General features: G+C 42.9%; 1 protein-coding gene across 1 annotated transcript in view; it reads left to right on the forward strand.

The window, feature by feature from the left end:
- Nucleotides 1-13611, forward strand: part of KLHL42 (kelch like family member 42) — a 16675-nt gene extending 3064 nt beyond the window's left edge. Inside the window, exons 2-3 of the mRNA XM_007446298.1 lie at nucleotides 8157-8350; nucleotides 13144-13611. Coding sequence (XP_007446360.1) covers nucleotides 8157-8350; nucleotides 13144-13595 — 646 coding nt within the window. The 3' untranslated portion in view covers nucleotides 13596-13611. The remainder of the gene's footprint in view (nucleotides 1-8156; nucleotides 8351-13143) is intronic.
- The last annotated feature ends 9630 nt before the right edge of the window (nucleotides 13612-23241 follow it).

Genomic DNA, 23241 nt, shown 5'->3' on the forward strand with positions numbered 1-23241 from the left:
GGAATGCCCTTACTGTCCTCTTTAGGGGGAAAAAAAAAGTATTTGAGTAATGCATGAATACATGCTTAGAAAAATTGTAAATGACATGAAAAAACACGGAGTAAAAAAATATGTGTATCTGTAGACATGTTATATAAGTATATAAACATTTATATTTATACATTATAAAGGTATATTTATAAATATGGTGATAGTGGTTAACAGGGAAAATGTATACATATATGTATATACATGTTGGGGTGTCTGTGCATCTTATACATATTTTTACTCTAAAATTGATTAGCTTATGCTGATTATTATGACCCTTGATATTTCCACTCTGAGAATTTTGTCTATATCAGCAAATGTAGATCCACCTCACTCTTGTTAATGGCTGTGCAGTGTTCCAGCCTATGGATGCACAGTACTGTAATTCTTCCCTTATTCATGAGCATTTAGGTCGTTTCCATTTGCCATTAATAAACAGTGCCATGTTGAACATCTTGGTATACGTGTGCCTAGCTTAGTAGGCATATGTGAGTTAGTTCTATATGGCAAATGCCTAGAATCCCTGGATAGGTGGGGCAAAGCGTACATGCATTTAAAATTTTGGTAGCTCCTGCCAAATCGTCCATCAAAGAATTGTTCTAGTTTCCTCTCCTGTCAACAGTGTTTGAGCTTGCCAGTTCCCTATACTCTTGCCAAGATAAGACATTATCATCATTTTTAAATTTTTACCAATCTAGTAGGCAAAAACACTGGTGTGAATATCTCTGCTTGGAAGAGAGATTGTTTCATATGTTTATTGGCCATTTGTATATCTTTTATAAATGGCCTTTGCTGGTTTTTAAAAAATTGACTTATCTTTTTCATATTCATTTTAGAAGTTCTCTTCATGTATATAGATATTAGTCTCTCGTCTCTTAGGTAATGTTGCACATGTTTTTCCCCTGCTTTTACTTTATGAGAAGGCTCAAAAGTGAAATGCCTTAAGTGACCAGGCAGGTAAAGTCAGTGAGTAGAGGGGTGGGTGACAATTATGATGAACCAGAGAGCTACTGACCCACCGCAAGAGGGCTCCACCTCTTGGCCACAGCTGGTTACTGCCGCAAAGGTGTGAGGAATGGTGTTGCCAGACATCCAGATACTTACTCCATTTAAAAAGCAAACAAGTCATCAACAACACAAACCTTGTAGACAAAACAAAGTGTAGGCCACAACTGGCCTTGTAAGCCTCCAGTTTTGGACTTCAGGTTTATAGGGTATTCTAATAGGAAGAGATTTTAAATATTTTGTAGTCAGATTGGTCACGTGGGTCCTGTGAGCTTTTTATCTTGCGTACGAAAGGCTTCTACAAGCCAAGACTAAATACTCATCTGTCTTGTGCTCTATTACTTTTATAGTTTTGCCACTTTACCTTGACATCTGAATCTGCTTGGGATTTATTTTCATATAAGGCATACTATAAGGTTATAACATGTTCTCTGAATGTCCCAATAGCCTTAATTCTTCACTGTGATTTGCTAAATCAATTATTCTATGCTAATTTTCCTGTTTTCAAATTGGTAGATTGGCCATTCCTCTACCAATGACACATTTTTAAATTTTTGTAGCTTGGGAATCTTGTCTGGTAGAACAGACACCCATTTGTTCTGTTTTATCTTAATTCTCTTGATTATTCTTCATACATTTTCTCCTTCAGATATACTTTAGAATCGCCTTGTCAAGTCCTGGTGGAATTTTGACTGGAATTACATTGTATCATAGGTTAATCTGGAGGAGGATTCACAGATTTCTGATATTTTATAGCTGGGAAAATGGCTTGTTTTTCCATGTATTTATTGGGGTCTTTTGGTCCTTCAGAAAAGGTTTCTTTTATTACCTTTGCATGGTCTGTGTATTTTTTGTTAGAATTATTCTTAGGTATTTTCTAGTTATTATTGTTCTTTTTTTATCCTTACACTTTTTTTTCCATTATATTTTTTTAAATTGGGTTCCATATCGGAATTTGTACCCTTCTTTATCTCCTTCATACTTTGACTCAGATCTGACATGGTCTCAACCAGGAGTCCCTTCTTGAACCCTCAGCTGGGCTAAATGATCAAACTTCATGCTTTTCTAGCACACTCCTCACCTTGAATTGAAATCTTCTGTTTATGTTTGTTTCTCTCCCTTCCAACTGTGGCCTCTTGCTTATTCAATGCTTATGTATATTCATACTGCTAACATGGTGTCCAATAAATAATGGATGCTTAAAAATACTTGGCTTTTTTGAATCGTGGAATATATTTTACATTATTGTAATAAAAGTGAACATGTATATATATATATATATATATATATATATATACGTTTTGTTCTTTTAAAATGTAACATTACAGTGAATATTTTTATCTTGTAACAGTCATTATAGTTATTTAGAATAGCTGAAAACTAATAGTAACATTTAATTAAGCATTTACTCTGTACTAGGTACTGTTCCTACTGCTTTGCATGTATCCTCTCACTTATTCTTCACAAGGATTATATTAGGCAGGTTCCCATTTTACAGAGGCAGAGACCGAGGCACAGAAAGTAAATTGCTCAAGGCGTGTAAAAAGTAGAGTAACCGAAATGTAAATATCTGTTGACTAGATATAATCGTTTAGAGAGTTTATAAGTTTTGGCTTAATGACTGACAGTGACCATCTTCATGCAGACCTTTAACTTTTCCATTTAAAAATGATTTTCTTCCAAGGAGTGGAGCACAGATATTTCATGCTACTTGCATTGCTTTTCAGAATTTCATTGTGTGTGCCTCAGCCTCACCTCAGCCTCTGTGCCAGCATTATTCTAGTCACTGTTGAATAAACAACAAAGATGATATGGCTCCTGCCCAGAAGGAGTTTATAGTTGAGTTTGGGTGATGAGACAAATAAAAGTGAAACCTAGAGTGGGATTATCCCTGGATAATGCGTTCAACACAGGTTCCGAAAACACTGGAGGAAACTTAGAACCTTGAGTACAAAGGGCACCCTGGATAATGCTGGTTACACAGCATTTCACATCTATCTCTATTCACTGCCTTTGCGATGTATTCAGATGGTTGACAAAGGGGTCAAAGGCAGAGCAGCCCGCTTTCCCCGGGGACTGAACAGTGCAGTGATCCCAGAATCTTAAATAACAAGAGATAGGCGGGAACTCTGGGACTGGGAGATTTTATAAAGCCCTTTGCACCCTGGAGAAAATGGTGCAAAAACAAACACAAACAAAAAACACAAAGAAACGTTTAGTGCTGTACTCACTACTTGAAAAGAGCAGTGTGAGTACACAGCACTGTTGGAGAGGCTGCTTTGAAGTCCAAGTACACAACACTGCCCGGTGGTCTGAACGTGAATTTGATCTCAGGAGTTGTCAGGACATAACTTTTTACGTGTAAAGGCTTGTGTGCCCACGGAGTTGCTTGCTTCCCTTCCTCACTTTAATTAGCAATAACTTGCAGGAACTGGCACTGTTGCAGCCATCAGTTCATTAATTTCTCTATTTCTAGAGTTATCTCTAGTATCTTCTGTTGCCTTGCACCCTTGCTCTGAAATCGGAGTCGTGTTGTGCCATCCTGTTCTGTGTGTGAACACAGCAACGTTGGGAGAGAAACCAACAAACAAGTCTCCCGGCAGAGAAGGAATTACAGTTGTCAGCTTTGACTGTCCCCTTTCCTCTGAGCCAAAGTTTAGTATTTTAGAGCATTTTTAGAGGCATGAAACCTTCGAGAGATTTTGTCCTCTGTGGTTGATTGCAGTGGAGCACAAGTATAGTATGAAGTAAACTATATGTCTATTCACCTCCCCCCAGTATAATTTTGGCCAGCAGTTTAAACTCCTTTGTGCATTAGGTTTGCTCAGAGGTGGTAGGTAGTAGGGAGCAACCATGACCATTTTTGTTGCAGTACGCGGGCCTCACTGTCGCGGCCTCTCCCGTTGCGGAGCACAGGTTCCGGACGCGCAGGCTCAGTGGCCATGGCTCACAGGCCCAGCTGCTCCGCGGCATGTGGGATCTTCCCAGACCGGGGCACAAACCTGCGTCCCCTGCATCGGCAGGCGGACTCTCAACCACTGCGCCACCAGGGAAGCCCAACCATGACTTTTTCTGTCTCCTAACCTTCCCTTCTCCCCTCCCTGGTCCCTAGGGGAGGGTAATGCTTGGGGGAAGTGGCAGAGGGGAAAGAGGAGACAAAAGGCCCTGATGGTCCACAGGCTGCACAGTCCTCCCCGGAGAGCTGGAGAAAGGGCTAGGGAAAGGAGCTTGCCTTTTATTCTAAGTTTTACCCTAATGGTAACAACTTTTCTAAGCAACAAATCCTAACAGTGGTTTACATCTTGAGCTGTCACTCAGGGCTGCGCGTCGTGGTCACTACTTTAGATGTCCTCCCTATGTCCTGCTCTCTGAGATGGGCATTATTATTGGCCCCATTTTCCCAAAGGGGAAACTGAGGCTCAGTGAGTTTCATTAACTTGCACATATCACAGGGCCCGCACTCTAAGCCACTCAGACCCCGAATCATCCTGCCCTTCTGATGGTTACAATAGCTCTTGTTAGTCTTTGATACCTGTGTGCTGGTGGTTGGCTTGGTTCGTGTTACTCAGCTTTTAAGGATTTCAAAAGCTTTTTATTTCTTCTAAGTGAAGTAGAAATTAGATCGTCATCTCAGTTTTCTCACTTTCATTTCTATTTACTGTAAGTCAAGTATGTAGCTACAACAAATCGTTATTTGATTTAAAATTCTTTTTGCCTCCTGAATGGAGTATGTCAGGGATCAATATTAAGAAAACACTGTAGGGACGTCCCTGGTGGCACAGTGGTTAGGAATCCGCCTGTCAATGCAGGGGACATTGGGTTCAAGCCCTGGTCCGGGAAGATCCCACATGCCGTGGAGCAACTAAGCCCGTGTGCCACAACTACTGAGACTGCGCTCTAGAGCTCATGAGCCACAACTACTGAGCCTGTGTGCCACAACTATTGAAGCTGGCGTGCCTAGAGCCCGTGCTCCACAGCAAGAGAAGCCACTGCAATGAGAAGGGTAGCCCCCGCTCACCGCAACTGGGAAAGCCCACGTGTAGTAACGAAGACCCAACGCAGCCAAAAATAAATAAATAAATTTATAAAAAAAAAAAGAAAGAAAACACTGTAGAGGTGATACTTTTTAAAAATAAGTGATAGCTTGGATTCATACCTTTACCCTTCAGAATGTGAAGAGTAGAAAAGTTATTTTCAGAAAATGGGAAAAGGCAAGAATTTATGGAAGCGAAAGCACTTTGTACAGAAGTCCAGCACTTTGTCCATTACAGCCAGTGACTATTGCAGTTGACAAATGAGAAACCCATCCTCCTGAGGTTAAGAAATGTAGGCAGTGACATGCAGGCAAGCATTCCCTCTAGTGACCCCTTTCTGCAAGTTACCCTTTTCAACTCTTACAACGTGCTTTTCTTTTCCCTACTGAGACTCAGATCAACTGAGATTTAATGACTTGTTCAAGCTCACAGAGCTGTTGAGTAGGGGAGCTGAGACTTCCCTGTACAAGCCTGGGTTCATAATCCTTGGCAGTCTGCCTCTTCATCAAGTGGCCTGTTTTTGGGAGGCAATTGCATCATAAAACAAATTCAATATTGGAAAAGTGTTTCTCTTTTCAAGTGAATTTGAGCATGTTGGGATCTGGAGAGACAGAGTTGTTTACTTTTAACTGCCTATTCGTTCAGCCTCAGAGAGAAGCCCCTTACATATTGCTTAGGACAAATGATTACGCTGGAGGAATATCAAAAACTGTTTTGATCTTACAAAATTTACTATCTGTGTACCTTTGGGAAGCAAACACAGATTGTGGGCTGGTAAAATTTTAAGCTTTATTTCCTTCGGATCCCCAAATTTGCACACACAGAGAGGGCATCATGGTCAGATTTTAAGGACCATTGGCAGCAGGAAAGGTAAGCGACATGAACCAAGGACCTCCCAGTAACTGCCACCCCGCTGAAGTCTATTGGCATGAAAAACTGAGTGGCTGGCTGAGCTTAGTGGACAATATGAGGCTCTTGATGAAGAGTACCCTATTTACTCTCTGATTTGAAAAACAAAACTAAGCTAAAACTCATTTTTAATGTAATGTAAACATTACAGGGACCTTTGAAAAAAATCTTTTTAGTAGGTGACTATTACTAACATATGTTCTAGATCATAATGCACCACTGTTTATTAAACATCTGTCAGGAGATCAGGCATGGCTACTTGTTCATTGCTGCTTTTTAATCTACCCTCTTACATGCTTTTTCCATTTGGAGCCTCTACCCCCCATTCTTTCTTAGGATGTTGTTACTTTTGAAGAACTCATTGTGTTGGCATTAGATGAGGCCTCTAAATTCACCAGGTCTAGCTTCTTTATTTCAAACACTAGAAAACTGAGAAATTTTAGTGATGGTATCTTTTCTCTGTGTAGTACTTTCTGATAAGCTGTGTGGTGTAATTGTCTCGACCACCCTGTGATGGGTATGGTCCCCACGCTAGAGACAAAGGTCAGATAGCTGGTTATCAGCAGAGCGGGTCTAGAAGCAGGTCTCCTGCTCCTACAGTAATACGAAGTTGCTCGTATTACTGTAAACTTGAGATGGTTGCACGTATCACAGTCAGCTGACCCAGCACTTCCAAATGCTTATATCCTTCCTGGCCTTCAAAGAGTCCATTAATCTTTATGTACTACATTGAAAGGAATTAATTTTTTTCTTTTCAATTCAAAAGTCATGAGGCTTTTATTTAGCATCTGAAGCCGATAAGCAGAGTTTAGTTGTATTACTGAATATGGGTCTTAAAACCAATGCATTTCTCTTTTTAAAATTATTTACTCTTGTTATAGGTGATCATTTGTTGATAGAGGTATTTGTTGAGTTAACATGTGTGAATACCCTAAGAATGCCAGATCAAAATAGTTTTAATTAGTTCAGTGCTTACCTCCCCCTACCTTATATGTTGTGAAGCAATATAGAAGACGCCCTCATATCGAGGAGGATGGGTGAGTGATCTGCTTAGGTGAACTCATGGTAAAGGGGTGTCTGGACCACCCTGTAGCAAACAACCTTTGCATGTGCTTGTCTGTGTAGGCAAGCACTGGTGTGTACCTAGGATGGAGCCTACCCACTGGGAATAGAGAGAGGCAAGGGAATGGGGTGGGTACTTGCTCCCACTCTTGGAAGAGGTATTGAATTTATTTTATTTATTTAATTTTGAAGTGTAGTTGATTTACAATGTGGGTTTTTTTCTATTTTTTATTGAAGTATCTTTTTAAATTTATTTTTATTGAAGTGTAGAGGTATTGAGTTTAGCATATACAAAGTGGTTCTTGGTTTAAGCAAAGCAAGATTAGTCCTTGTTATATTGAAAAATGCTTATCTTCAATAGCTAAAGTTTGGAGAATGCACCAAACTTGTGGATTCTTGGGGACAAGAGTGAAATTTGAGATGCCGTTCAGTCATTCCTTTGTCCCCAGGCAGAATAGCACCCAAATTGGAGAGCTCATTTCCTTCAAATATCCAGCAGATTCCTCACGCTGCTTTAGCAGATCATGCCATTGTCTTACTTCTTTTTTCTGGTTTATACTGTCTTAATTTTTTGCTTTCAAAAGCTGTACATTTTATTTTTGGCTGCGCCGTGCAGCTTGCGGGATCTTAGTTCCCCAATCAGAGATCAAACCAGTGCCCACTCCATTGGAAGTGCGGAGTCTTAACCACTGGACTGGGAAAGTCCGTTTTGTCTTACTTCTTTTTTTAAATTATCATTTATTTATTTATTTAATTTACGTTTTTGGCTGCGTCGGGTCTTAGTTGCGGCACGCGGACTCCTCGTTGTGGTGCGTGGGCTTCTCTCTAGTCGTGGCGTGTGGGTTTTCTCTCTCTAGTTGTGGCGCGCGGGTTCCAGGGCGCCTGGGCTCTGTAGTTCGCGGCATGCGGGCTCTCTCGTCGAGGCGTGTGAACTCAGTAGTTGTGGCGCACAGGCTTAGTTGCCCCGAGGCATGTGGGATCTTAGTTCCCTGACCAGGGATCGAACCTGCGTCCCCTGCATTGTAAGGTGGATTCTTTACCACTGGACCACCAGGGAAGTCCCTGTTTTCTGAATGATCAAAAGAACTGACTTTGTGGGCCTTTGTGTCTCTCTTTCAGGTCTAACTTCAAACTCGTGGCTGTTAATTCAAAACTCTATGCCATTGGTGGGCAGGCCGTTTCTAACGTTGAATGTTACAGCCCTGAGCAAGATGCCTGGAATTTCGTGGCACCCTTACCAAACCCTCTGGCTGAGTTTTCTGCGTGTGAGTGTAAGGGGAAAATTTATGTCATTGGAGGATACACTACGAGAGGTAAGTAAAGGGGCCTAGTAAGTGGTCCTCCTACACGTGAGCTTTGGCAGCCTGGGAAAGGGCAGGAGGGGCTGGAGGAAACCCTCTAGTGTGATTTTATGTATTACATAGTATATATTTACATATCTGGAAAAAAGAGCATCCTGTATGACAGGGGCAGTTTGGAGAGGAGGGGCCTTTGATGCCTTTGTGTGAGCATGAAAATTGAAAGGGGGAAGGGGAGCTGTGAACAAAATGTACTTTCTTCCTGCTTTGGAAACCCCACCTTGTGGTCAGCCGTCCTGTGACTTGGCTGGGTAACTCCCACCCTTCTCCCAAACGCACACTGAATCTGCCCGTCCAACACTAGGGAACTTAGTGCCGCAGCATTCTTGCAGATCTTTGTTTTCACTTTCCCCCTTGTGTTTGGGCACAAGCATATCAGATACAGATTCCAGAAATTCAGCTCCAGGCGGTTGTTCCCATATCATAGAAGGAGCAAGTACATGAAGAGAATTCTTTCCTGACCAGTGATGGGAAGGGGTTGTGCTGTTTATTAAACCGTACATATGTGTTTTTCACTTTTGTGGGTGGGCATTTTATAGTTAATGATGTGGAAATAAAAAGTTTCTCCAGAGGTTTTATACTGCTGGTCTTGGTAGGAAGCATCTCACAGCTTGGTTTTCTGTTACTTGGTTTTCTATTATTAACAGTAAGAAAGGCAATGGTGGACCACCAGGAAGAGGTGTGTCTTTCCTGTTATCTCTTTCCTTCCCTTGAAGCAGTTGTTTCTAAGTTATCTCATGGCCAAGGCAGTTTATTTCTTCTTTTTTTTTTTTTTTTTTTTTTTTTTTTTTGCGGTACGCGGGCCTCTCACTGTTGTGGCCTCTCCCATTGCGGAGCACAGGCTCTGGACGCACAGGCCCAGCAGCCATGGCTCACGGGCCCAGCCGCTCCACGGCATGTGGGATCCTCCCGGACCAGGGCACGAACCCCTGTCCCCTGCATCGGTAGGCGGACTCTCAACCACTGCACCACCAGGGAAGCCCTATTTCTTCTTTTGTTCTGTCTGACTGTATAATGCCCAGAACTTTTAGAATGTGATATGGGCAGGACAGAGCTCTCCAGCCCTGGCTGATAACAGGCGTGTGCTGATGGCCCCACGAAGCTGTATGTGACCATTTATAACTTTGCAAAGAACAGAAATCCACATAATAATAATATGAAGTAGGTGCCGAAAATTCTTTTCAATATAACCAGATGTGTCTTGTTTTGCGGATATATGTTTGAGGAAGAAGTTAAATGTAAGGTATTTTATGAGCATCTGATTTACTTTTTTTTTTTTTTTTTGGTGACAGCGAAAGATTTTTTTTTAATTATTACTGTGGGGATTTTTTTTTCATTTATTTTATTTTATTTTTTTAAAGGGAACGCTATTTATTTATTTTTTGGCTATGTTGGGTCTTCGTTTCTGTGCGAGGGCTTTCTCTAGTTGCGGCGAGCGGGGGCCACTCTTCATCGCAGTGCGCGGGCCTCTCAGTATCGCGGCCTCTCTTGTTGCAGAGCACAGGCTCCAGATGCGCAGGCTCAGTAGTTGTGGCTCACGGGCCTAGTTGCTCCGCGGCGTGTGGGATCTTCCCAGACCAGGGCTCGAACCCGTGTCCCCTGCATTGGTAGGCAGATTCTCAACCACTGCGCCACCAGGGAAGCCCACAGCAAAAGATTTTGATGAACACTTCTTAGAGTACCTTTAAACAGTTGATTGGTGGGGAGGGCGGTAGGTGGTGTTTTAGTTTCCTGTGGCTGACTTAACAAATGACCACAAACTTGGTGGCCTAAAGCAACAGAAATGTATTCTCTCACAGTTCTGGAGACCAGGAGTCTGAAGACAAGGTGTCAGGAGGATCACGCTCCCCCTGAAGGCTCTAGGGCAGAAACCTTCCTTGCCTCTTCCCGGCTCTTGTGGCACCAGGTGTTCCCTGGCTAGAGGCTGCATGATTCCAATCCCTGCCTCTGTCTCCTCTGTGTGTATCCGTGTCTTCCTCTTCTGTCTCTTATAAAGACACGCATCTCATTGGATTTAGAGCCCAGCTGGGTAATCCAGGATGACCTCGTCTTGAGATTCTTAACTAAATTACATCTGCAAAGACCCTTTTTCCGAAAAAAAGTCACATTCAAAGGTTCTGGGGGTTAGAAGATGAACATATGTTTCAAGGGGTCACCATTCAGCTTTCTACAGGTGGTGTGTTTATTTATGCATTTAAGAAGAGGCAGTGGTGACATGGGAAGAGGAGAACAGTGAGGCTTTTTCTTTTTCACTCCAAGTTTTCATTACTTGTCCCTAGTGACTCTCCACTGATGATAAGATAATTGTCAGCTTTTCCTTTACGGATAATTGAAAGAAAATGAGACCTAGCAGTCATTTCTTTCACCTTCAACGTTGGTGGTTCAGGTTACAGTGGTCAACTTTATAGACTTAACTAAACCATAGACCCGGGAGAATTCCTGTGCATGCATATGTACCTCTATGTGTATCTGTGTGTCTTCTCTCCTAGGAAAGTAAATACAGTTATTTACTTTTGCACCTTTCTAAGAATTCTGATTCCTCCCTAGATTTTGTGACACAGAATGCGCCCTGTGGGCTGACCCAATGCACACATATCCCTTGGCTTCTCTTCTAGCCAGGAGCTGGGAAGCACTGACAGGCAGCACTGTAACCTGAAGACTGTGCAGCTGGTAGATTTCCTAGTTTTTCCATGACCCTGGCTGAGCAAATGTTCTTTGTATTTGACCTGGAAAACCCTTGCTTGTGTGTTTTCTAGTTTCACAAGCCGCTACTAAAGTGCCTTCTTGACTTGGGCCACCCACTGTGATTCCTGTCCCGGCTTCCCCGAGCCAAATCCCCACGATGGGATGGTTAGGTGCTGCGGACGGATGACTGTTTGCATAAGGACTGAAAACGAGTTTTCTACGATGGGAGGGCAGGACAGTTCCTCATCCTCTGAAGCCCCCCTCCTCCTCTGCTTGGGCTCTTCCCAGCACTTCCTAATAATTCCTTGTCTTGAAAACAAGAAGTCATAATTGTCATAAAAAAAAAAAATTCAGGACTTAAGCTTGGCTTCGTGGCCTGCCGACTTCTTACGTTAGGTGAGACTTTTAAAATTTAGTAAGGAATAGTTTGTGATTTTTATGATAGCTCTTTGATTATTTTAATTCTTTGGCCGGCACTGAAGAAATGAAATTCGATAGAAAGTAGTAGTAACCGCTAAAGGGAAGAAAGGTGATTTGTTAAATATCAGAATCAACTCTAAATGTAAAAGCAGAAAGATCTTTCCGCCAACTCAAACGACCTCATCATGGTCTGAGCCCTTGTTGGGTGAGGAGAGAAAACATTTACAGAAGACCTGGAAGGACCTTCAGACCTGGACCTGAGAAATAAATACATTGAAGCTTTGCTAGAATAAGTCCTTTATTCGTGGGGTGGGGAGCCAGGTTACTAAGGGGCACTAGTTGGATAGATTAGTAACCAGACTCCCTAGGGCTGACTCCTAGGATGAGCTGTATCACAATCGCTACAGAGAAACGAAGGAGCGGGAGGTCATCATAGTCTTGGTGGAAAACAGAAGCTGTAACAATTTTGACATTTCTGCAGGCTCCGGACTGGTGCACACACAGGATCTGGACTCCTTTCGCTTCCCTCTGTGCCCTCTTAGGAGACACTTGACTTGGTAGCAGAGAGCACAGTGGAGCTCTAATTACTGCCCATGGTGAGTGGGTCCTTCTGTCTCAGGAGGAAGTACTCCTCCCAGCTTCTGCAGCCATCACAAGGCTGTGCGCTTTAGTTGGACATCAGTTCCCAAGCTGGGCTGTCTCTTACACTGATTTTGTTGTTTAAAAAACAACAACAAACAGAAAGTTCATTATTTTGGCTCATTCAAAACATTTTTAGTTTTTTTTTTTCTCAGTCTAAAATATTCCATTTATTCTTTCCTTGAGGAGGAAAGGAGAAAAAAAAAAAAGAACGATTAAAAAAAAAGAAAAATGAAACTAGATATTTTAAATTTCACAAGCATTTTTCAAAAAGAGAGTAGGCAATCATTTTCCTTGGAAAAGCTATTCAAAATGATGTCAGGGTAGTCTTCCATCTACCATCCGATTTTATCCACTCAATAATTAACCATCTCTTGTGAAACAGGGGTGGGGAAGGGGGAACGGCCTTTGCCAGTGTGTCTCTGGTGTTACAGTTGGGAAACAGAATTGCCAATGATTCTGTGGCTTGAAGGTCAGAGGTGAGATTTGCTTGCATCTCTCCTGACATGCAGCTCTGCGTCCTTTCCTTTAGACAGCTCCAGAGATCCTGCCCGGCTCGCTTGGCTCGTTTTGTAGAATCTGCTGTCAAGGATAGATCCTCTTGGGCTCTGCCAGTCGTCTGCGTTAAGCAGTCCGTCATTCTGTAGATACTGATGAGGGTTCTGAGGCTCGGATTCTTTGTGCGCTGGCCTGGTGGTTGTCAAAGGTGCAAGGGTCCCAGGGAGGAGGGGGTGCTCCGTCACAGCGGCTCATCTCCCTGGCCTGGCCTGACCGACTCTGGCAGCCTCCCAGCCGTAGCCGAGCGGCAGTCCAGTGGGGATGATCCTGCACGGATCTCCTCCCAGCCATTTCGAAAACTGTTTCCCCAACCTCGACTTTCCCGAAGTAGTTTTGCCTCTGTGTTAGTCAATCACTCAGGTGGAGGTAGGCGTGTATGTCCAGCCCAGGCAGCCGGCCTTGCTCCCGGTCGCTGTGTCATCATGCGGCTTCTTCCTGCCTTTCAGACCGGAACCTGAACATCTTGCAGTACTGCCCCACTGCTGACACCTGGACGCTCTTTGAAACGTGCGACGTCCACATCCGCAAGCAGCAGATGGTGTCCGTGGAGGAGACCATCTACATCGTGGGGGGCTGCCTCCACGAGCTGGGGCCGACCCGGAGGGGCAGCCAGAGCGAGGACATGCTCACCGTGCAGTCCTACAACACTGTCACCCGCCAGTGGCTCTACCTCAAGGAGAACACGTCCAAGTCGGGCCTCAACTTGACGTGCGCGCTTCATAATGACGGCATCTACATCATGAGCAGAGACGTGACCCTGTCCACGAGCTTGGAACACCGAGTCTTCCTCAAGTACAACATCTTTTCGGATAGCTGGGAAGCCTTTAGGCGTTTCCCAGCCTTTGGACACAACTTGCTGGTCTCCTCACTTTATCTGCCCAATAAAGCAGAGACATGACTGAATCGACTTAGTATTTAAAAGAAACCTGGTTCAAGACCAAAAAACAAAAGAACAATGTCCAATTTCGAGAGAGACTGATTTTTAAAGGGAAAATGTGGGTTTTAGGCCATTTATACAAAAGCTGTAAATGCGCTTACTTGAACTAATTACTTGAAAACTTGTGGAAAAAAGAGACCAACTTTATTATTTTTTTAATTATTGATTTTTAAATTATAGGAGCAAATCCACGATAATGTTTTCATACAAATGTGATACCCTTCGGCTGGTGACTGAAACGGATCCTCAAAAAGAATATTCATTGTGCCTGCTTGGTAAAGGGCCAAAGTCAATAATTGGCATGAATGGTAAAGGTGATTTTAAAATCAGTTTTATTTAGGTCACTTGAAATATCATTGATACCTTAAGTGAGAGATTATTCTTTTGGTTATTAATTTACTTGACAAACATATTAACACTGTTTTTCTCCCCCGGTCACACCCGCATATATTGCAGTGTATTTAAAATAGGTTCTATGTTCGTATATTTTATTTGCACACGACTTCCCAGGAAACTTACACCAGTGGAACCAGTATCCAGTCCTCCCCAAAACCTGCATAAAAACATTCTCAGCTATTTTTCTAGTCTTTTTTTACAGTTATGAATGCTGAGTAAATAGGAAGGTATATAACCTCTTATTTCATTTATGTAGCAGATTGCAGATTTATGTGGTCAGATAGGTTGTATTGCTAGGTGTTCTGTATTTCTTAAAAGAGAGGATATATTGTTTCATTCTGTTCTTTTAAAAGAACAGATCTCTGTGTTTTTAAAATTGAGTCTTACATTTAAGTGGGAAGGAAAGGAAGCACCAAATAACAGGAAAAATGCCTTTGAGAGTTACTTTTATTGACTGTATTTGACTTAGTTCTTATTTTTTAGTTTGAAACAGTAACTTTGTATTTCCGTCAGGCACCTTTCTAGTTTAATCTTGGCTTTTTAATTCATGCTTTGCTTTTGTGGGGTAAGGTCAGCGTAGCTTTGAAACGTTTGTGCTGGAGAGAGGGGAAGAAGCCCCTACAGAGATGGGATGGCATCTGGTAGGATTCCTGGAATCTGGTAAGGTGCTCTGCTTGCCTTGGTTGGTAAATCAAGTGGAACCCAGCTCAAGCAGTTGTTTACAGTAAGTCAGTTAACGAATCCAATCTTCTGCCAGTTACAGATCAGCATTTCTTTAAAAATATACAGGCATATCTCGGAGATAGTTCAGTTCCAGACCACTGTAATCAAGCAAATAAAGCAAGTTGCAAGAATTTTTGGGTTCCCCAGCATGTATAACGGTTATATTTACACTATACTGTAGTCTGTTAAGTGTGCAATAGTACTATATCTAGAAAAACAATGTACACACCTTACTTTAAAAATGCTCTATTGCTAAAAAATGCCAACCCTTATACCTGACAAGCTGGGGTTGCCACAGATCTTCAATTTGTAAAAAAAAAAACGCATTATCTTCGAAGTGCAATCAAGTGAAGCACAATGAAACAAGATACGCCTGTATACACGCACGTAAAGAAATTTTATTTTCATTGAAAAACACTTTCTGAGATTCCCTGATTTTCTGTGATGGAATGAGTTTAAACTGTGAGCTGGACCCTGTCTTTCTGTCCCAACATTCCAGTTTCAGCATGCCCCGCTTTAAGAAACTCCCGTAGAAAAAGAAAAACTGTTGCATCAAATTCATGCACGCAGCGCACGTGCTGAGCGCCTCTAGTATGCATTCACCATGCAGCTGTCACAGAGGAGGCGGTAACCTTGACAGGCTTCACTTTACCCAAGGAGTCACCACAGGGTTTCCGGGCAGCTGTGGCGTCCTGTACATATATTATGGTATATTTAAAATTAGGATCTACTTGTAAAAATTCTAGTTGCATAACTTTTCAGGAATACTTCTGTTAGGTAAAATGAGGTGTCTTTATTGCGGACCTGGAGACGGATCTTTGCATCTTGTCGCCAAATCTTATCAGCACTCTCCTTTCAACACTATTTAAGGGTTTCTAAGATCCATTTGTTCTCAAATACTTAGCCTTTTTTTTCTTTTTTAAAAAAAACAACAACTCTGAACTGAAATCTTCCTGGAAATGGTACTTTAATAATAGAGTTATATTAATTTATATTCATTATAGAATTGAATTTCCAGTGACCAAGAATTTCATTACATATATTTAAAAATCTAATTTATTTTAGATAGCATTAACTTTTGTTACTACAGATCTTAACATCTTTAAGGCTTAACCTTATATATTCATAAGATTCTAGCCAGTTGAATTAATTCTGGACAAACAATTGGAGATTAGCTCGTAAATACCCACATTGTAAAAAATACAGTATTATTCCTGCCAACCAGTTCTCTTCCTCATTACATTCTTTGGGTCCATTTTCCGAATGCTGACAATTAGATGCTTGGACCAAGTGAAGGCATACTCTGATCCACAAAGCTCTTTGTATAAACCAGGTTTGATGTGTGTGTGTATGTGCATCTGTGTGTGTGTGTGTGTGTGTGTGTGTGTGTGTGTGTGTGTGTTTGCATTTGCACGCATCTGGCATATTAAGCTCTCTCTAAGATACGCAGACTCCTAACAAGACTGTTCCTCGGGGCTGCCAGTGGTACGTAGGCAAAGTGGAAAGTGCAGTAGGACAGATCTGTGGATTTGGGACATTATCCTTCCTGCTGTACACATCAGCTGTGTTGGCATTTTGAGGGTAATTTTAATTTAGCCCTGTTCTCTCACTGGTGCCAATGTTACACTAAAGGCTGTACCTGTGACGAAGGCAATGTTGCTTTGAAAGTCTCCCTTTGTTTCCCTCTCTTTCTCTATACATGTTCTCCTCTTTTTCAGAGATGCTTCTGAGGGGCGCTGACCTCTCTGTAGGGAGGGGAGTTACTGGGAGGACCCCAGCGGTGGCCACCCTGCCAGAAGCGGCCTATTTCACTGAGAATGGTCTGAATGGCAGAATGAGTCCTGAGTGTGAATTGTTAGAGGAAGGTTGTTGGTTCTTCCTGTCATTCTTTCTGGCTTTCTCTTCTGCACCCTTAGTTTCAGAGGCCTCTCCCTTTGTTTTTCTGATGAATGTGTAGGAGTTGACTATTTCAACCGTATTTGTTAAATCTTCACCATGAAGTGCTGAGAAGGTTATGGATACTAGGAAGAAGCAAGTAGATGTCGATTAAGCATGAACACCAAAGAGAATTGCACTCTGCCATTTTTTTGGAGCCAAAATCCCAAGTCATTCCAAATGCCTTAGATATCAATAAAAGTTGTACTGAGATGGACAACGCTCTTTCTCTACAGAGCGAGTAATCAAGTAAATGCCTGTTCTCTTTCAGTAAACCATTACTGAGCAGTGTGGATGCCGTGTTTTCAGATTTCCAGGTAAATTCATGACTCTTCCTGTTTGGCTGCGCAGGTAAATCAAGTGGAAAGGCTTTGGCCTTCCTGGTCGACCAGCATTTAATAAGCAGTGGCTTAGTGCAGAGCACCCGAGAGACAGCATAGCAACAGAATGGGAATATGGAGGAGTCGTTAGATGCCTTTCTCCTGCACCAGGGGTGGGAATACAGAACATCTGTGCCACCATTCTTTCACGGAGGCATTGTGAATGAGCGGCACTCCTCCCCTCCTGGACAGGAATTGGTCTTAAAATCTGTGTCATTAATACTTCCAGGCATCCACTACCAGTGCATCAGAGTGAGATGAAGTCTATTTGTCATCCCTGCCTTAGGCAGAGGAGTGAATGAATTACGTGAGAAGGCACCACCCAAAATGGCTTTGAAAGCAGTGAGCTGATTCAGCTCAGTTCCCTGGTTCCCAGAAATATGTATTAAATATCTATCATGTGAGGGAAGGTGCTAAGAAGTGGGGATACAGACATAAGTAAGCCACCATCCCCGGCCTTGAAGAGCTTACAGCCTTGTGAAAATGTTTGTCGTGATGGTCGTAACTAGACTGTTCGTCTGGAAGATGCCCACTTTTGTCAGGCGCACTGGGGCTCCCTGGCCTTCCTGCCTCTTCAGTCCTGGTTCCAGTCTGTCCCCTACTTTATGGTTGACTAACAATCATCATGAACCAGCTTTTCTCTAGATTTGAACATTACATCCTATGGTTTCTGTTTTTCACACTATGCTCTTTTCTCACTACTTTCCGTAGTCTTCTCAGAAAAGAATGATATGAGATCTGCTTTGTTTAAAATACTTACTAGGCTCCACAGCTTATGGAGCTGAGAGCTCAGCAGCTTGATCCCATGAAAAGGAGGAGCAAAGCCAGGGAAGCAGGTATTGGGAGAGAAGCAAGCTGTTCACGTGTGCGTTTGTACCTATGCCTTTAACACACTTCCATAAAATGTATTAATAAAGAAATGGACATTGAGACACTAGTCCTGACTGAAAGTCAGTTGATTTTTTGCCTTTGTGATAACTGTCAAAGGGTATGTTTCATTCACATGGGAGTATTTATTTTTCATTTTATGGTGTTAATTTAGGAACACGATACAAAATACACACCGGTTGACACAGGCTGACTCCTGCACTTGACGTAACCATTTTTATCCATTCCTGTAGGAGACAGATTAAATGTAAAAGACGGTCAGTTCTGAGTTGCAAAGGGTGCTGAAATGACCTTGGTAGAGTTGGCTGGTGCTCTGTCAAATGGATGTCACAGTCTCTTACTAGTAAAGAGAAAGAAAATGTCATTTGCATTCTTGTGTCATTTTTCTAAAAAAATACTTAATGGGGGGCTCTCTAGATGTCTCTGCAAGGTTTTCATATCTAGTGGTCATTTTAGGCAAAATGATAATCCGTAGAATGAATAGTTATGTTTTGTTATGACTGATTCTTCGTTAAAAAGGTTGTATTGAGTGTTCAATTTCAAGTGTGGCTTAAAATGTAAACACATCACATGATTCATTTCAGTACAATAATGCCTATGAAGCACTTATTCAAACAGCATTCCTTTGTGTTTAGAACTACAGAAGAAAATCTCTTCAAATAAAATAGTTCTGAATCAGTGTATGTTGTCCTTGAAGTATGAGCTGTGCACTCAGGGCTGGCAGGAGGCAGACAATGCGTGAGACAGGCCCGTGCGGTGGGAGCTCCTGACTGCCTGGGAGGCCAGACGAACACGTGAGCCAGTTAGAGAGGTGGCATTTGGCTGGAGGAGGAGTCACGTGGGGCGTCTCGCGAGAGCTGCTACTGTTGGGAGAAGAGGGATGGGGGGGAGGGTCTCTGAGTCCTTATAATTCTGAATAAAAGAACGAAGTCTAAGTCTCACCGTTTAGCAGCTGTGTCCCTCCACAATCTATGTTTTCTACCACTTCCCACTGTTGTAAGTGCCCCTCACTCCAGGAAAACTGAAACACACAACTCCTTTTCTATTGTGTTAGTTATGGTGCTGTCTGCGAGGCTGAGAGAAGTTGGGGGTCAGTGTCACAAAATGGGGTTCAGGGGCTTCCCTGGTGGCGCAGCGGTTAAGAATCCACCTGCCAACGCAGGGGACACGGGTTCGAGCCTCGGTCCGGGAAGATCCCACATGCCGCGGAGCAACGAAGCCCGTGCGCCACAACTACTGAGCCCACGTGCCACAACTACTGAAGCCCGCCCGCCTAGAGCCTGTGCTCCACAACAAGAGAAGCCACCGCAATGAGAAGCCCGCACACCACAACCAAGAGTAGCCCCCGCTCACCACAACTAGAGAAAGCCCACGTGCAGCAACAAAGACCCAACACATCCAATAAATAATAAATAAATACATAAATTTATAAAAACAAAGCAAAACAAAACAAAATGGGGTTCAGTTACTAGATGATGGCCTACGGATCTCCATCTTCTTCTTCATTTTTTTCTTTTTTTGGCCGCTCCCCACGGCTAGCAATTCCCACCTTATTTCTTTGTCTCCTCCGAGAACCCAGTCTGACTGTTTGGTTCATGCACCTTTGGTTGAAACAGACTCTGGCTCTTGCAGTTCTGCAAGGCACATATTATGTGACCCTCTGTGGCTGCCTGGCTGCAGGCAGGAGGGTTAAAAGCATAGGCTACAGAGCAAGACTGGCTGAGTTTGCGTCCCAGTCCTGCCTCTTTCTAGCTGTATAGCCTTGGTCAGTTTAATGTATCTCCCTGGACCTCAGTTGCTTTATCTGTAAAGAAGGGTAACAGTAGTATCCACTCTATGGGATTATTGTGGAAATTGAATAAGGAAATCCATTACTCAAAAACAGCTTACACCAAAGAAGTAGGGGAGGAAGTCCACATCCACACTTATTTGGACGATGTGCTGGAATGAAGGGAACTGGAATAAAAGAGACCACCCTGTGTTTCCCGGGATTGTTGGTGCCATTGCTGAGTGAGGGTTCAGGTAGGGACACCAAGGTGTCCCGCAACAGAGTAGCCAGCACCCCTGGTACAAATTCCTGTTGTGGAGACGAGATGCTAGCTATCACCTCTGGGCTGGTGGTAAATGGCAAGCCTCTGCGCTGGGGCAGACTCACGCACAGTGATTCTGTGCCTCTAAAACCTAAAGAAAAGGCATGGCATGTCTGTGTCTTTTCCCAGCTCTGTTTTCCAAGAGGTGAATAGGTGTTTTCTAGTAGTGCTGATGTTTATTTGTTCTGAAGTCTTTTCTGCTCTGTTGTGGGTCTTGAAAATAACCAATCTTCAAAGGCAGCTTTGTAAAGTGGCGTTTCGATGTCACATACTTGTGGACCTGTTGCATGGCTTCAGAATGTTTCCCATCATGGTGCCTGCCCAGGGCTCTCTGTCAAGCATGGTGATTGCCTCTCTGACACAATCATCACCCTCCTGTTTCCTTCTGAGCTTTGTAGTTATTCAAGCTCTACTGTGTAAGTAGTGGGGTCAATCTTACTAAGAGGAGGCTGGATGAAAGGACAGCTCCTGTGAATGCTGTGTAGAGTAAACCCTGGGCCCATACACTCTCCTGCTTTGAGCTGGACACATCAATATAGACAAAATTCCAAGTGAAGAAAATTTCAATGTTGAGAGAGAACTAGAGAAAATTACCGTAGGACTAGGTGTATTTGTATGGGGCGGAAACCCTAAAGTAACATACCTTAAATACAAGAGAAGTTAATTTTCTCTGATGAAACAGAAGCCTGGAGGCAGGCAGCGTGGAGCTGGTACAGCCCATGGTGTGCTGGGCTGGCTTCTTCCAGCTCGTGAGACCCAGTTGTTAACATCTCTTCCCAACTCTATGTTCACTGATGTCACATTGGTACCTCAAAATTGGCCATGGTGGAGTAGTCACGTCACAGAAATTGGCAAACGCTACAAGTCAGGGTTTTGCCTTCCAAGGAGCCTGTTGTTTAACATTCAACAGCACACCTCTGGGTATAGCTCTCTACAGAATTAGGGACCCAGGCTTTTTCTATCCTACTGCTCCATCATCCTTGTATGTGGTTCCCATTCTTATGGTCATTCATGTCCACAATTGCTGAAAAAGTTCCAGACATTGAATTACATATTCCAGGTGGCAAGAAGGAATCCGAAAACAAGGGGACAAATATTGGCACCAGCAGTATCTTAAGGATGTTTCTGGGAAGCTGCTATACAACATTTCTTTGGCCAGCACTAGGGACATGGCTGTACCTAACTGTAAGGGAGCCTGGGAGATGTAGTATGTATTTGGGGATCCATCTGTAAAGCTAAAAGGTAGGGGTCTGTGGTAAACAGAGCTCTAAGATATCCCTGTGCTCTTTACCCTTGTATAATCTCCTCCCCTTGAATATGGACTTGCAAATATGAAGAGATAGCACTCCTTTGATTATGCTATATCCCAAATTAACTTTTTAAAAAATGGTATGGGTGACTTTCTTTTTATTTTATTTTATTTATTTAGTTTGGTTGCGCCAGGTCTTAGTTGCTGCAGGCGGGCTCCTTTAGTTGTAGCATGTGTGCTCCTTAGTTGCAGCTCACGGGCTCCTTAGTTGTGGCATGCAGACTCTTAGTTGCAGCATGCATGTGGGATCTAGTTCCCTGACCAGGGATCAAACCTGTGTCCCCTGCATTGGGAAGCGGATTCTTAACCACTGTGCCACCAGGGAAGTCCCAAATTAATTAACTTTAAGATAGGGAGATTTTCTGTGTATGCCTGACCTAGTCACAAAAGCCCTTTAAATCCAAGTCTAGAGGTCAGAAATGGAGAAAGCTAGAGATTAGAAGCATGAGAAAGATTCAATGTGCCATTGCTGGCTTGAAGATACAGGTAGCCCTGTGGCAAGGAAGGCAGGAAGCCTCTAGGAGCTGAAAGTGAACCCCTGCTAACACCCAACAAGGAAATGAGAATCTAAGTCCTACAACCACAAGGAACTGAATTCTGCCAGTGTGGTAAAGAAATTGGCTCTTTTTCCCTTTGACACTTAATTGTTTTAAAGCTGTCAGTGTCCTAAATTCTAGCATATTTTGTGCTAAGTTGAACTTGGTAAATTCTTTTTTCTTTTTTAAAATTTATTTTATTAGTTTATTTTTGGCTGTGTTGGGTCTTTGTTGCTGCGTGCAGGCTTTCTCTAGTTGTGGCAAGCGGGGACTACTCTTCATTGCAGTGCATGGGCTTCTCATTGCAGTGGCTTCTCTTGTTACAGAGCATGGGCTCTAGGCGTGCGGGCTCAGTAGTTGTGGCTCATGGGCTCTAGAGCACAGGCTCTGTAGTTGTGGTGCACGGGCTTAGTTGCTCCGCGGCATGTGGGATCTTCCCGGACCAGGGCTTGAACCCGTGTCCCCTGCATTGGCAGGTGGATTCTTAACCACTGGGCCACCAGGGAAGCCCGAACTTGGTAAATTCTTAATCAACAGATATTTATTAAGCAAATACTAGCATGGCTGCCATTGGAATACAAAATAAATAAAAACTTTGTCCTAACAGGAACTTGAAGTCTAGTTCAGGGATAGATGTGGACATTAATGCAATTAGAGAAAAGGGGGTGTTCATATAGTCACATTATACATTGACCCAGAAATGAGTGCAGTGGAGCCTAGAACAGTATGTTACTTGGGTGCTGGCTGAATTTACCAGGATGTTTTGGACTGCGAGTAAGAGAAAACTCAAAATGAACTGGCCTAAACAATTAAGGAAATCATTAGATAGAAGATAACTGAGAACTCTAAGGATAGCACAGACTTTAGTCAAGTTTTGATCCAGCAGTTTAACTATATCACCATGTATGAGGTTTCCTCAGTGTCCTCACGAGGCTGTCTGCTTTTGTGGTTTCAAGATGGCACATCCAGTGCGGAAAAGATCATCTTTGTTACGGCATTTCCTGTGTTAGTTCTGAGATTCATTCTGATTGAACTGGCTTAGGTAACACTGAACCGACATCGTGTTTGGGGGAATTGAGGAGTATGGAATGAGCTGATTGCTATAGCAAAGGTCACTGCTGTCCGCCTGGGGCCAGAGCTGAAATCAGCTTTCTTGGATCCCCACATGAGAGAAAGGGTATACAGATGTATCTGTGTGTGTGTGTGTGTGTGTGTGTGTGTGTGTGTGTGTGTGTGTAGCTAGGGGACTGGGACAGGAAGGAGCTTTTGGGAGAAGGAAAAGGAACTAGAATGTGAGTGATAACTACAAATGTCCACTACCTTACAGCGGCAGTTAGTGTGAAGTAGTTA

Source organism: Lipotes vexillifer, unplaced genomic scaffold (genome assembly GCF_000442215.2).
Source record: "Lipotes vexillifer unplaced genomic scaffold, Lipotes_vexillifer_v1.1 scaffold477, whole genome shotgun sequence".
NCBI classification, from domain to species: domain Eukaryota; kingdom Metazoa; phylum Chordata; class Mammalia; order Artiodactyla; family Lipotidae; genus Lipotes; species Lipotes vexillifer.